Below are 15,837 nucleotides of genomic sequence, written 5' to 3' on the forward strand. Positions count from 1 at the left end.
TGTGGACTCTTCTAGCTCCTCAGTCTCTGTAACAAAGACAAACATTTAGGTCTCGATCCAAGACGAGCACACGAGTTTAACCTGATAAAAGCATCCATGGAATTAAGTAAAGGAATATGTCAGAGCTGCGAACACAGACAGTGGTGTGTGCTGCACGGGGCAATCACAGCTCTTTGACTTTCAGTATGATTCCTCCCATCAACCTCGGGGAGACTGTCCCATTGAAATTCCATCACAGCTTCCATCACGCCGGCCTCTTCCACCTCTGCTTCTGTTGTCAGTAAAGACCTTTTAATGCAGCAGTCAGACGTCAAGGCAGGGGTGTCTCAGATGAGACCTGGCTCGGTGATTGGTGTAGGTGGTGACTCTCAAACAGCACTTGGGCTTATTGGGCTGTAACGATTGTCACTTGTTCCTCAGTGTCTGACAAGACTCGCTTAAATGTGACCAATCAAATATCTCACAAATCAGCAGAGAGAAAACCGGGAAACGACGCCAGCGAGCGCCTGCCTTTTCCAGCAGCACCATCGCTTGGCTTCATGTTTATTCACACATATTCACACTAAACTCAAATTTCTCTGTCAAATACAGAAAATACATAAGGCTGCACTCATTTCTCTTTTATCCGTGGACCTCCTGTCAAAGCACATCCATGGAGGAATGCACCTTTCTCCAGTCTTATTTGTTACCCTATCTTCACCACGGCCGTTTGGCCTTCTGTCCCTCCAGAGGACATGCTCTAAACTTCATCCAGCTTATACAGAAATGTGCAATCAAGCCACGATTATTTACATGTTTTCATAAAGTTGTCGGTCCGTCCTGAGATGCTGCTCCATGCTGTTGCCTCACACTCCTGCTAAACCTGACTATAGAATTACTGCACTGCGATATATGATTACCAAATTAGACCTTTACAGTTTCGCTCTCTCCACTCGCCCACAGTCTTTTGCCCGCCTACAGATGCACTCTTCCTGCATTTTTCCTATCTTTATAAATATCATTACATCAGCTTCGCTCCCTAATAGAGATCATCTGTGCTGTGAGGCTTTTTCACATTTGTGAGCTTTTAAAAGTCAATCACTGCACAGGTTTGTCTTTATAGACACCAGAAAGAAACAATCAGTCGTTATATTCGTCTATCACAGATGTGTAGGATTGTAAAGGACAGAAGAACTCAAATACTGCTGTCTGTGTTTTCATGGTACCTAGGCTTTTCAGGGCGTGACACATCTTCACACATCATTTTTTACATATATGAGCTGAGTTCAGCTTAATGCACAACAGACTCACTAAGAACACATGCAGCACGGTAACTGTGGAAAACTACACAACTCACCACGCTGTGTATCTGCGGCTTGCGTCTCTTTGCCAGATCTATGACATTGATCCCGTTGTAGTAGAGGTTTTCCATGCAACCATTGAAGTTCTTCCTCAGAAAGGTGCCAGGCTTACCCGGCAACGGGATCCCTCCAAAGCTCAGCTTTAAAGAAGAAAATACAGGAACCGATTCACCAAGAACAACTCGTGTTTTTAACAAAAATGATGTGAAATTCAATTCATCTTTTATTGTCATTGTGCCAACACAACAACAACCAAAGTATATGCAAAATACCAAACACAAAACATAAATAGAAGTGTGTGTGTGTGTGTGTTTGTTTATGTGTGTGTGTGTTCCTGTCTAGCTATCTTTTTGAGGACCGAAATCTGCATTCTACTATACTTGAGAACCAACAGTCACTTGTGAGGACACACCCACGGTCCTCACAAGTTTGAAGCATTTTTGAGGCTCAAAATGTGGTTTTAGTGTCAGGGTTACAATTAGGTTATGGTCAGGGTCAGGCCTTGATTTTTAATGGTTAGGGTAAGGGGCTAGACCAGGGGTCGGCAACCTGCGGCTCTTTAGTCCTTATAGTGCGGCTCCGCGTGGTTTGGGAAAAATAAATTAGAAGTATTTAGCTGAAGTGTATTTTATTTATATTTGTTCTTTTTTACCTTGTAGTTCTAAATTGGAAGATTATTGTGATTTTGAAATATAAAAATAAAATTATATTCTATTATTTTTTCATCGCTCAAAATAAGCGTCACACTCGCAGAAGCCGGTGTACCCGCCGAAACGGCGTGCATTTATCGAGACTTTCAACCCCAGGTAGGCCAATTATGGATGTTCGGATCCACATCATGTCAGCAGCTCCACCGTGAACTATGTTAAAACAAACACGCTCACGCCTCACAGACGACAGCTTACAGTCCTGTAGAGATGAAAGTGACTTCGTACAGCCCCGACCTGCAGACGCTGTGCGCAGAGGTTCAGGAGCAGAAGTCCCGTTGTAAACATATCACGGCAGACCCGACGATGTTTGCATGAACACGCTTTTCAGCATCTCTTTATTGACCACTTTTCAGGTGAGTCCGCCTCCCCTGCAGTTGCGCTGCAGACCACGCCCCGCCACACACCTTAACCAGGTAAAATACATATTTAGGCAGAATTTTGCAAATATCTATTTTTCCTCTTTCAGCAGCATCGAGCTTTTTTCCAATTATTTTTTAAAAGTCAGGTCAAGGCTCCAAAAGGAGATATAAGGCTGGTGGCTCACAGCAGTTTTTGTTTGCTGGATCATTTTAGTTCAGCGTCTTTCCTTTTGTTATATTTCTTTAAGAGTTCAAAATGTGTTAATTACATAAATAAAATGTAATTTTCTCTGTAGCACTTCATGGATTTCATAAGCAACACACCTTAGTTGTTCACACAAAGCATAAAGGTAAAAAACAATATATACAGTGTTATCTTCATTTTAGATGTCAACAAGTATTTGCGGCTCCCAGAGTTTTCTTTTGCGTGGAAACTGTGTCCAAATGGCTCTTTGGGTGTAAAAGGTTGTGACCCCTGAACTAGGGAAACCATTATGTCAATGAAGGTCCTTACTAAGATAGCTGAACGGGCTTGTGTGTGTGTGTGTGCACAGGTTGGGTAATGAATGCGTTTGTGAAAAGAGGAGATATCAGCGTTTATTTATTTATTAAATCTATGGCAGATGCTGACGGAGTAACACTCAATTCAATTCAATTCAATTTTATTTATATAGCGCCAAATCACAACAAAAGTCGCCTCAAGGCGCTTCATAGATACAGAGGAAAACCCAACAATCACATGACCCCCTATGAGCAGCACTCACAGCCTCCAAAGCTACATCACACCTGTTACATGCTGTATATGACTCCCCTGTGGTCTTATTGCCGCAGCAGTTGAGGGAAGACTTTTTCCTTTGTTAATGTAACAGGAGCAAAGCACATGTTACATTTTTTCATTTATTTATTTTTAATGGAAGAACGTCCCAATCCATGCCCCAGGAAATAATGAGGAACTCCATATCCAAGCACTATGAGCTGGCATCAGGGCCTGACCTCACTAATGACCTCACTAATGACCTCACTAATGACCTCACTCTTGTGAATGAAGCCAGACTTAAAAGCTTTCTCTAACAGAGCAGCAGCATATGAAAGCCTGTTCTAGCCTGACATTCTTGTCAATAACATGTTTACGTAATGTCCCCATACAGTTATTACACATGCTGTATTTTAATCTTCATTTAAAAGAAAAACAGTTTTTAGATCTATTTTTTTCACAGCTTCTTATCAATGCTAACGACTTCACTAAACAACCATATGTTGGTTGCAAACAATTTTTAAATTAAATACTGAATTTAACTATAAACAGGACAGCTACAGTGTTAATATTGACATCAATATTAATTACTAACTGACTCATACAGCTGATAATAACAGTAACAAATGTAGCCCATATATGAACTTTGTTCCTCAAAGCAACAGAAGCAGACAAAAGCTGCTGGTTTAGCCTCCTATAATCGATCAACTACATTTCCCAGAGTTGCACATGAACATGTTTGGGTTCGTGGGAATTTGCCTCACTGCATATTCCTCTATAGCATTTATCTCTTCATGCCAACCCTGATCTGTCTATGTCTGACCCTGAGCGTCCCAAGCCAGTACTGTCCGAGCCACAGGGCCCCGCTCAGCCTGCTGTGTTCAGTCCTGCTCTGTCTGAGCCAAAGCCTGAGCCAGTAACTCCTCGCTGTGGCGGTCGGCCACCTGTGGAGCTGCTGCAGTGTCCCATCACTGTCACCGCTGGCTTCCAGAGAGTCTCCTCCATGCATGCCGTTGCCGACATTCTGCCCTGGACAAAAGGTGGGACTCCAGCTCGGTTGCTTGCCTCAGACGCTGATCAACCTGTCTAAGTGGCTCCATTATCTTCACTGTGGCTGTTGTCCTGTCCAGTCACCTGGACATATCAGCCTGGCATGGACTTGGATGCCAGACTCCATCCAAGCCACCTAAGAGCCGGCTTCCGCCCTTGTCAGCAGAGGGTCTCCGTCGCAGTGGCAGCCTCTGTCGATGTCTCCAGAAGAGTCCCGTCTCCTCCCATGTCGCCTCCGGCTCCCGGCCAAGCCACCAGAGGAGTCCGACCTCTTCAGCCATCGGTAATCTCTGGCCAAGCCTCCAGATAGGCCACGTCTTTTCCATCATGAGTTGATCTCTGCTGCTGGCCTCCCAGTCATCCTCCAGAATTCCTCTGTGTCAGCCTCCTGCTAGTTTTGTCCTCCTGGCCAACGCCCTGGACTGTTTTCTGTTTTGTTTAGACTCCACTGCATGTATGGTTTTTGGTTTTGTTCCAGATGTACTGAGGATGAACATTCTGTTCATGAATGGCTTGAATGGGTTTACAATAAATAAAGTTAGAATCACTTAAGTCCGCCAGTCCCAGCACTGGGACACGGATGTATCTCTTATTAATACACAAACCAAGCAGAGTCTGCACAGCTCTCCGTATGCTACAATAATAAGACCCCCTAGTACTGATGGGATTAAATTGTCATTTGTGAAGCATCAAATCTGGTAGAGCTAAACCTTTTCTTAAACACACTAATAGCATCGAAATTTTCTCGGTCATAAGGCTTTTGCTCACACTTTAATCTTAATAAGACTGAAGGACAGTTTCTGGGGCCATTTGTCTCGTGTCCAGAGAGGCCAAGGTTGCATAGTTCGGCTGCAGAGTTGTGAAGCGTTTACCGACTGAATCTAGGTATGTTTTTTTTTTTTTTGCTAAAATGTATCCAAGGTCTTTGGGGGTTAAAGCAAAATGTCCCTGTTTGCACAGCATACAATGCAGAGTCACACAATGTTAAATGCTGTGTAAAGGTCTGCAGAGGCTGCCAGCGTTCTTGGCAGGCAGCTGTTCTTTTGAGGAATCAAAAATGACCCGTCTGCTATTTCTGTTTCTCTCTGTTTTTCAAATGATTATTTCAAATAAAGCCTCTTTCAGGACATACACAGGCTAGAGTCTGTTTAGCACCATGAGCACAGTTCATCAGTGCTTTAATAATGACAGGGTTGTCTCATCCTCAGCAGCTAAATCCATTAACTGCTGTCTAACCTCCACTGTCTGTAATCCAGTCAGCACATGGACTCACCTCGTAGTCCACCTCCAGTGAGTGTCCTTCCCCTTTGGTTTGGAAGCGCTGTGTGTAGGAGTCCACTGTGAGGTTAACCTGCTTGTTGAAGCGCTCTATATGAACCGAGTGCCAGTGCTGGTCATCCAGCAGACTGCCCACAGTGACAGGAACACGATGGCTGCTGAACCTCGCTCTGCTATCATCTTTACAAACAGAAGACCAAGAAGACAGTGAGCAGACACATCTCCAGTAATGACGCTGTATTTGTGTATGTACAGGTGGAAGTAGGCACTGCTTCTCAAACTTCTCTCAACAAAGCCAAGCTGGTCTGTACCTTTCAGTATCGTTTGTAAGGAACAGCACTGCTCTTCCCATTCAGTGAGCTTATTATACATTCAGGTTGAGCTAATGAGAACTTAATCGTAAAGACATCCTCCAAAATATATCTCCTCTAAAGGCCCCATATCCCCTCAAACACACTCACGCTCTTCATCTCTAGCAATGACACGTCAATGTCCACAGGAACACTGGAAAAACAGAGCTCACCTAGGTTGAGGTAGAGGTCCAGTCTTCCTCTGTGAAGTTCTAGGGTGATGTAATCTCCTCTCTGCCCCTCTCCATGCAGCAATACGCCCTCGGCCTGATGGCTTTTGAAGCGCAGAGAAATCACGTCCTTGACCGTCGACATGGACTTCTGGTTGAACCGATACAGCAATGAGCTTCTGCCATCAAAGTCTGCCACGTATGACTCTACAAGAAAAGGATCAACTCTAGAGTCAGTATTACGTCAGTGACTGTAAGTAAAGGACAATTAAAGTGTGTCTAATATCTATTTGGTTGTCTTAACTCATGTGCATCTTACAAATCACAGTGCAGATACTGTCATATTTTCAGCATGAACTGGACCTGAGAGCAGACTCAGACAACTTGGTGGTTTAAACGTTTTACGTAAAGATAATCAAACGACAGGAATACATTTTCCCAACTGGTACCGAGCAGGGAGGTCATCGGAGGATGTAAACGATGGCAGAAGAGGTATTTTTAATGTCATTTTGACATCTTGCTTGTTAGTTTCCAGAACAGCGGCTTTGAACGAGCAGCAGACAGTTAGGCAGCTATCCAGAAAAAGAGAGAGTGGTTCAGTGGAGTGTGGGCAGAAGACTGGAAGACACTGGCTTTATTTGAGAAATGTGCAAGTTTGAGTGATTATCATGGATACAGGTAATCTATTATTCTGTCCATTTTAAAAGGTGCATCAACGTAATGTCCCATTGATGGAAGCCAAACGTTCTGGAACATACTGGGCAGACAGGGTTCTCCTCCTGTCTGCAGGGTGGCAATTTTGTTCAGCAGTTCGAAGAAGAACTGCGATAGCCTGCTTCCATGCACATGTTGGCAAAGATAGTGTTAAACCGATGGCACAGTCACTGCCTTATAGAATGGGGAACAATGGAAGCTTTAAGAGGCTTAAGAGGCTTTAGAAGAGCAGTGACCAGTTGCAGAGGAGGTAAATGTATTATGCAGATATTCTAACCAGGCCAAATGAGAGCTCCAGGACCATGGATCTGATAACATCAAACACCATAATGCTGTTCCTAGTTTTCACCATTTCTCCATTAGATTAAGGATCAAACTAAGTTTAGCTTTCAAAGATTTTTGAGACCTGAGAGACAAAGAGGGGACCTCCATTAAATGCCACAAGGAATGCCATAAAGCTGGAACACATGATTAACCAGTTTGCTGTTTCAATGACAGTAGGTCTCTTAGAAATCTGTATATGATGGCTAGTATGACTTTGTTACTTCCGATCGAGGCAGGCCACAAAAAAATCGGAGGTTCTGTAAGTGCCAATACGGCAATAGGGAACAGGAAGAGGAACAGCTGCAACAAAAAACCCAAGTTTGACGCTTCTGTGCTTAGCAGTTATAGACCAATTTCAAAACTACCATTCATTGCTAAGATTTTAGAAAAGGTTGTGGCTACGCAGCTTATAACTGTTCTGGATACACTCTGCATAAATTCATCCGCGGAGCCCACTCTACTGAAACTGCACTTCTTAGAGTGTTCAGTGATGTCTTGATGTGATGAGGAGAATGCTCCGTTTTGCTGATGTTGGACCTGACCTCTGCCTTTGATACTGTTGATCATCACATTTTGCTAGATGGGCTGAGACACTGGGTGGGTTCCTTTGAGCCCCAAGATGTTTCCAAACTACAGATTTTGCATAGGTGCATAGACTCCATTAGAGGTTGGATGACTGATAACTTTTTTCTACATAATGACCAGAAAACCAAAGTCTGTTTGTGCTCCTACCAGGAATCTTGGAGTTCTTTTCAGAGCTCTTTTACATCCATACCTCCCCAGCAGGTCCCTGAGGTCATGTGATCAGGGCTCGCTGGTTGTCCATCATACGAGGCTGCTACCAAAAGGTGACAGAGCTTTTGTAACTGTGGCCCCAAGACTGGAGCTCTCTCCCTTTGAGCTTGAGATCTGTGGACTCAGTGGTCTCTTTTTTAAAAACAGCTAAAAACTCATCTTTTTAAACTTGGCTTTGGTTAATTTTTTTTTCATGTTTTATTTTCTGTGAAGCACTTTGTGATTGTTATCAAAGGTGCTAAACAAATAAAATTGTATTACTCTTACTTACTAACTGACCTACTAGTTCCAGTTTTACTCCTGGCACATTTAGTACTGTCCAGGCTAAGATATATTCTATGGCACTGAAAGAGTGAGGAAGGATCTTGGTTCAGGAAAGCTGAAATCTGTGGAGAACTGTCAGACGAGAGCTTCAGGTTAATATTTTGGAAACCCGCACAGTACGTGATTATGAAGGTAAACCAACTAAAAAGCAACTGGTACCTAGCCTCTCTTGGGTTCAGGCATTTGGCATTCTGCAAATAAAACATGTTTTTTAGTATGTGTCCACACAATAAAAAGGCAATTCGGCCCCACCAGCTCGTTCAGCTGAATTCATTCAGCACCAGATAACAAAAATAGTAAGGTAAAAGCCTCGAATAATAGAGAGAAAATCCCAATTATCAGAGGACCCTCTATGAGCAAGTATTTGGCATCAGCAGAAATGAAACACTCCCTGTGATCGGTCGGGGTTGGGAGAAATGACAAAAGACACACTGTGCAAAAAAGCCAGAGAATAATAATAACTAATGATTAAAATGCTTTATAAACACATAAAAAGTTAAAAAAGGTAAATGTTTTTTGGAGTGCATCGAAGGAAAGGTTCAGGGTCACTTGATCCAGCCATTACCAAAACTTTTATCCAAAAGAAACTATTTAAACTGAACTTTAAAAGTTGACAGGATGTCTGTCTCCCCAATCCAAACTGGGAGCTGGTTTCACATAAAAAGGGGCTGAAGTCTCTGCCTTCCTTTCCACTTAATACTAAATATTACAAGTAAGCCTGCAATCTGAAAGGAAACTGCTCTATCGGGGGTGATACGGTACTATGAGGTCTTTAAGATATGATAGGACCTGATTAATCAAGACCTTGTATGTGAGTACTTTATATAGGATTTTACATTTCATTGTAGATTTAACAGGGAACCACTAAAGAGAAACTAATATGAGAGCAATATAATTTGTCTCTGTCCCCGTCAGTCCCTTTATTGCAGTATTGTGAAGTCTTTACATGGAGCTGTTAGAACGAGCTGATAATAATTATATATAATTGTCCAAATCTAGAAGTAATGAACTTTAATTAACTGGTTTTTGCAGCACTTTAAGACAGGATGTTTGTAATTTTAGAGATATTGTGTACATACAAGAAAGCATCCCTGCATATTTGATATGTAGGGACATAGCGTGGTCAAAAATTACTCCAATAACCTCAGTTTTTATTTTAGAAGCTGGAAATCAGAGGTCATACAGATCATACTTTAATGCAGGGGTGGGGAACTCTAGACTGCAGGTTTTAGATCTCACCCTGGGTCAGCACACCTGAATCAAATGATAAGTTCATGACCAGGCCTCTGGAGAACTTAAGACACATGTTGAGGAGGTCATTCAGCTGTTTAAATCAGCTGGGTTTGATCAAGGACATATCGGAAATGTTCAGGACACCAGCCCTTGAGTTCTCCCACCCCTGCTTTTAGTTATTCCTGCAATTTAACTAATTTGTGTTTGTCCTCATAGACAGACAAAACTGTGCATCATGGCTATCATGTAGGTATTATTTGCATAGTAATGGAAGTGTATGATATATCTAATAATACTCCCTAAGGGAAGAATAATATAATGTAAATAGAATTGGCCCCAATGTAGGATCCTGTGGAACTCCATAATTAATGTGTGAAGGTTTTCCATTTACTTGGGTAAACTGGAGTCTAATAGATAGATATGATTCAAACCTTTACCACTGGGACCACTGTTACCTTCACCCTCTACATCTTCTCGAGCTGTTCTCTGAAGCCTTGGTACTGCACGAGCTTCTCGTGTTCCTTCTTCCTGATGTTGCTGTCAATTGGAACCGCTACATCTATCACTACAGCCATCTTCCTCTTCTTGTCCACCACTACTATGTCTGGTTGGTTAGCCATCACCATTTTGTCCCTCTGTATGTTGAAGTCCCACAGGATCTTAGCTCAGCCATTTGCCACCACCCTAGTGGGCGTCTCCTGAACATCGTGGATTGTCGTTGTCTCATGCGACACTCACCAGTCCCCGGCCTCCTTCCTTCCACTTAGCGTACAGCCAAGTGCTGGACTTGGGGTGAAACTAGGGCTGGGCGATATGGCCTAAAATCCATATTACGGTATAATTTGAAGCATGTGCGGTAACAATATATATCGCGATATATTCTTTTCTTCTGTATAACGTATTTTACACACTACAAGGCACACTTAAAATGCTTTAATTTTCTCAAAATCGACAGTGTGCCTTATGTATGAATTCTGGTTGTGCTTACTGACCTCGAACCGATTTTATGTGCTACACGGCGCGTAGAAATCTGTCCAAAAATGTTTTAGTCCGACTTTGGTAAGCTACGAAGCCGCACTGCCTGATGGATTGTCGGAGCATTACAGCTGCCGTAGTCAGAAACCTCGCAGAGTATTCTGGGTCCTAAACTCCGTCTCCTTCAGGTCCCAAAGTCAAACAAACACTGTGGCATCACTGAGAGTTGAAAAACTGTCTAAATTCTTTCACCTTTAATAAAATGATCAGCGTTGCTGCTTTACCAGGTGTAACAATTAAGTTTAACATCCAGGCATCCATGAAAACAGAATTTATTCAAATCAACGGAGTTGGAAGTTAGCAGGAAGTTAGCTCGCTAGCTTCCACCTAAACATGATATAGCATGTTCTGACTGAGAGATTTCTGAAAAAATTAAAACGTACAGCTCTGCTATCACTTCCAACATAAATGAAGACAGAAAACTAAACAGCAGTGGCGTTTGTAGGGTTACTGAAGCTGGACTAGCTTGTATATAATGATGTCCTGTACGTGACTGCTAGCAAAACAGCTACGTTAGCATAACATTAGCACAGTGAAGCTGGAGGATGAACGCCAATTTTTTTCCACTCGATAAAAGTTAACGTGAAGGTTCCTGATTGTTAGAGACAAATGAAATCGCATAGCAGGATGCTGTAAACAGACCAAACTTCAGTCAGGAGAACAACTGAGATAATCCATCCACAGTACGAGGTTAGTCATTAATGTACTGCAACAACATGGGAATAGAGCAGCTGTGATAGAATACCGCATTAATGTATCAATGGTAGCGAAGTGGAGGAAGCGCAGTTTTTGGCTTTCCCCATCTTCCAAAAGTGCTTCGTCTCTTTGCTATTACTGTCACCCGGCATAATTTGCAGATGATATTGTTTGCAGCCGCTGCAATGCTTTCAACCAAAACAGGCTCTGCTTGATGACACCATCAACATGCGCTATCGCGGTAGAGTGGTATAGTCAAAATCTCTACCGTTGGCCAAATTTATATAGTTTCTACCGTATACCGTTCATACCACCCACCCCTAGGTGAAACCCTCCATGCATGGTCAGGAGCTTTCTTGTCTTGATGTCAGTGGCTTCTATCTCCTCCTTTGGCCAGCTTATTATCCCAGCAGGGTACCTGATCACGGGCAGGGCGTAGGTGTTGATAGCCCGGATCTTGTTCTTACCGTTCAGCTGACTCCTCAGGACACAGCCTGACCCTCTGAAGGTACTTGGTGGTTGCAGCTTTCCTAGCAGCCTCTTTGTAGTTTCCTTGTACCTTTGGGATCACCAGGTACTTGTAGCTGATGACCATGATGTCTGCAATGCTGCCTTCTGGTAGTTCGGTCCCCTCAGTTCCGACTACCTTCCCTCTCGTTGTTATCATGCGGCTTCTCCAGCCTGAATGACATCCCAGTGTCCTTGTTGTATATTCTGGTGGTGTGGATCAGTGAATCGATGTTTCATACACTCTTGGCATACAGCTTGATGTCATCCATGTAGAGGAGGTGGTTGACAATATATAGCGTCCCAATGAAAAGTTTAAGACCACTTGGCAAAAAATCACGTTTTACATGGTTGGATCTTAACAAGCTTTTAAGAAGAGCTTCAAATGCAACAAGAAGAAATGGGAGTGAGACAAAATATTCTTTTGAGCAATTTATTGAAAACAACGTTTAAACTGAAGCAGGCTGTTCCAAAGTTTCAGACCACACCTCCAAAAAATCCCGGAAACCCCCCCAACACAGAAATCAGAGTTCCAAACATGAACTCAGTAATGAGGAGCTCCACCGTTGTTGTTGATTACTTCAAAAATTTGTTGCGGCATACTTGATGCAAGAGTTTCCATGAGGTGATGGGAACATTTCAAGTGTTGAAAATGGCTGCACGAAGGGCTTCTACTGTCTGGAACTCTTGTAAATTTTTGTAAACTTCCCTCGCCATCCATCCCCAAAGGCTCTCAGTTGGATTTAGATCAGGGGAACACGCAGGATGGTGCAAAAGAGTGATGTTATTCTCCTGGAAGAAGTCCCTTGTCCAGTGGGCATTGGGTACTGTAGCGTTGTCCTGTTGAAAAACCCAGTGGTTACCACACAGACGAGGGCCCTCAGTCATGAGCAGGCTCTCTGCAACATCTGGACATAGCCCGCAGCTGTTTGACGCCCCTGCACCTCGTGAAACTAGATTGTTCCACTGAATTAAAAAGCACCCCAGACCATTATGGTGCCCCCTCCACTGTGGTGGGATCTGCTTGTCATTCCAATGATGTTGGAAACCATCAGGACCATCAAGGTTACATTTATTCTCATCAGAGAATAAAACTTTCTTCTGCCTTTCAATTTCTAATGTTTGGTGCTCTCCTGCAAAGTTCAAATGGTCAGATCTGTGGCGTTCAAGGAGACGCGGCCTTTGAAGACGTTTTTTGTTTTTGAAGCCCTTCAGTCTCAGATGCCTTCTGATGGTTATGGGGCTGCAGTTGGCACCAGTAATAGCCTTAATTTTGGGTCGAGGTTGTCCAGTCCAAGGGCTCTTCTCTGAGCCCTTGGTGAAGTAAATGGATTGATTCTTATATAGTGCTTTTCTACTCTCCCGGAGTACTCAAAGCGCTGTATACAACATGCCTCATTCACCCAATCACACTCATACAAGCACTTCTAAACTGAAGTGCAACTAAACAACATTCACACACATTCATACTCTGATGGACGCATCGGAGGGCAATTTGGGGTTAGTAACCCTTGGTCTTGCCCAAGGATATTTGGCATGCAGACTGGGGGAGTCAGGAATCGAACCACCAACCTGTAGCTGATCTGCTCTACCACCTGAGCCACAGCCACCACCAGGTAACAGTGGTCCCAGTGGTAATCAGAGCACCAAGTGCAGTGACTCCCAAGCGAGGCGAGTGGCTCCAGCAGACCCCAGGAACAACATCGGAGATCTCTGTCCAGAAGAGCGCAGTCCTAGGACCAGCTAAGATACTGTGCAGGACCCTCAAGCTCCCAGGCCTCTGGTAGAGGACCTAGATCCTTCAACTTGGTGAAAAGATTTGAGGGGATTATTGTGTTGAATGCAGAACTGTAGCCCACAAACAGAACATAGGGTCCAAATGGCACAGGGTTGTGTGTAACAGCTGTGATATGGCATCGCCAGTGGAGCAGTTGGTCTCGTGGATGTTTTTGTCCAATCATGCCTTCTGACTCAGAAATGTACAGATGATAGTTTTTTTTTCCACGGTGTCATCCATTAGTTTCCCAATGTATCCCACAATCACTTCTGTAAACATGTCGATATCATCAGAGCTGTGCCGGAACATCTCCCAGCCTATGTCATTAAGTCGGTCCTGCAGTGCGGCCACTGATTGGTCCGTCCAGCGTCCGATCTCCCTCGTGACTGGTGAAATGTTCAATGCTGTGTGAGAGCCTTGTGTAGCTCGCACAAGGCAGTGTCCGCATGAGGCGAAATGTAGACTGTGCAGGCTATGTCTGCGGAGGCAGATAGAAGGGGCGACATTTAATGATTAAAAGTTCCAGGTTGGGGGTTCTGGTGACGTCACCCCACCGAATGGCAGCTTAACGGGTAGCTCTCTCATAATTAATTATTTCACCCCGTAAAGCATCTAAATTACTAAAAATCTTTCGACATACAGTAAAGGTATACGCGGGGTGAACATAGGGAAAAGAGACAAGCAGAAAGAGTCGGCAGAGGAACGTACAAATGAAGGGATTCCTGCAGTGGCGTCACCACCTCGACACGAAGCTAATGGTATGGCTAGTGTGGAGGAAGATTATGCTTTAACCACGATACTGGAAGAAATACGGGACTTTTGGAGAGAGTTCCAAGATTTCAAGTCTGACCTGGTCAGAGTCAACAATAAGATAACCGAAGCAGAGACCCGTATCGCGAAAGTGGAAGACCGAGTGCAATGCCCCAGCCATCCTGCGGAAACGTAAGGACTATGCTGAAGCTAAAAAGGCTTTGAAACAACAGAACATAAGATCTCAGACTCCCTATCCTGCTAAATTGAGGGTTTTCTATCAGGATGGAACTGTGCTCTATTCGACGGCGGAGGAGGCGACGCGGATATGCGAACCAGGGGATTCCAGATCGCTAAAGTCACACAGAAGCAAACCCTAACGGAGCAGTTGTCAAGTTCAGCGTGGGAGACGATGGGGATGTTGCAGCGGCGCGACTCAGAGGGGCACAGAGAAAGAACCATTCGTGAGCATCTTCAGATTTTTAGGAGGTGCTCCCCCTCCATTACAGGAGACCAATGAGGATATACTACTCTGTCAAAATGGGTGAGACAATAGATACCTTCCCCTTACTAGATGGATAGTTAAGACTATCAGAGAGACGATGGAGAAATGCACCTTAAAGGTGAAATCAGGGGCCCTTATCCTTTAGCAAGGAGAGGCTTCCCCCTGCTGGTGGGACTTACACAACATATGTGCCAGGGTCTGATAGGAATGACCCCAATCTTGGAATCACGTTTTTCTTTTTCTGTTTGGTTTTGAGCAGTTATTATTGTTCATTGCTCGGGTTCTCAGAGGGAGTTGACCAGTCAATAAGTTATTCAAGTTCTGATACTTCATTTTATGAAAAGTGAGTGCCAAAGGGATGAAGGTTATTTCTTTTAATGTAAATGGGCTTACAAATCCTATTAAGCGAAGTAGATTTCTAACTAAAATGAAGAAAGATTGAGCATAGATCGTATATTTCCAAGAAACCCACTTGACTAATAATGAACATGGAAAACTCAAGAGAATGGGCTTTACAAACATGTTCTCCTCATCATAAAAATCTGGCTGCAGGCGAGGTGTGGTGATCTTAATCTCTAGGGATCTAAACTTTGAAAAGTTGTCTGAAATTAAGGATAAGGAGGGGAGGTTTATACTGGTTCGGGGAACGGTTGATGGTAATCTGGTTACATAAATGAATGTTGATGCACCACCAGGAAGTGACCTGAGTTTCTTTAAAAAAATTATTAATATAATGGTGACAGAAACCCAAGGCCCCTTGATTTGTGGCGGCAATCTGAATATTTGCCTGCGGCCGGATTTAGATAGCTCTAATAGAAGAATGCTGGAATCAAGTACTTTGTATAAAAGAGTCTCTGCACTTTTTGAAGAGGTAGATTTAATTGACGTATGGAGAAATCGTTTCCCTACAAGGAGAGATTATTCTCATTACTCAGCTCCACATTCCCTTTATACAGGGATAGATTATTTCATGATGTTTGGAAAAGATAGGGATAAAATCCAATCATGTGAGATGGGTACAATAGACATACAGAGAGTGCAGAATTATTACGCAAATGAGTATTTTGTCCATATCATCCTCTTCATGCATGTTGTCTTACTCCAAGCTGTATAGGCTCGAAAGCCTACTACCAATTAAGCATATTAGGTGATGTGCATCTCTGTAA

General features: G+C 43.4%; 1 protein-coding gene across 1 annotated transcript in view; it reads right to left on the minus strand.

The window, feature by feature from the left end:
* The window catches only part of cntnap5a (contactin associated protein family member 5a), a 125,758-nt gene that overhangs the window by 55,906 nt on the left and 54,015 nt on the right, over window positions 1-15,837 (minus strand). Inside the window, exons 5-7 of the mRNA XM_005940848.2 lie at window positions 6,015-6,218; window positions 5,487-5,671; window positions 1,337-1,480 (exon numbers count right to left, since the gene is read on the minus strand). Of these exons, the coding sequence (XP_005940910.1) occupies window positions 1,337-1,480; window positions 5,487-5,671; window positions 6,015-6,218 (533 nt within the window). The remainder of the gene's footprint in view (window positions 1-1,336; window positions 1,481-5,486; window positions 5,672-6,014; window positions 6,219-15,837) is intronic.

This window comes from Haplochromis burtoni, unplaced genomic scaffold (genome assembly GCF_018398535.1).
Source record: "Haplochromis burtoni strain Fernald_Lab_line unplaced genomic scaffold, NCSU_Asbu1 Contig_283, whole genome shotgun sequence".
NCBI lineage: Eukaryota > Metazoa > Chordata > Actinopteri > Cichliformes > Cichlidae > Haplochromis > Haplochromis burtoni.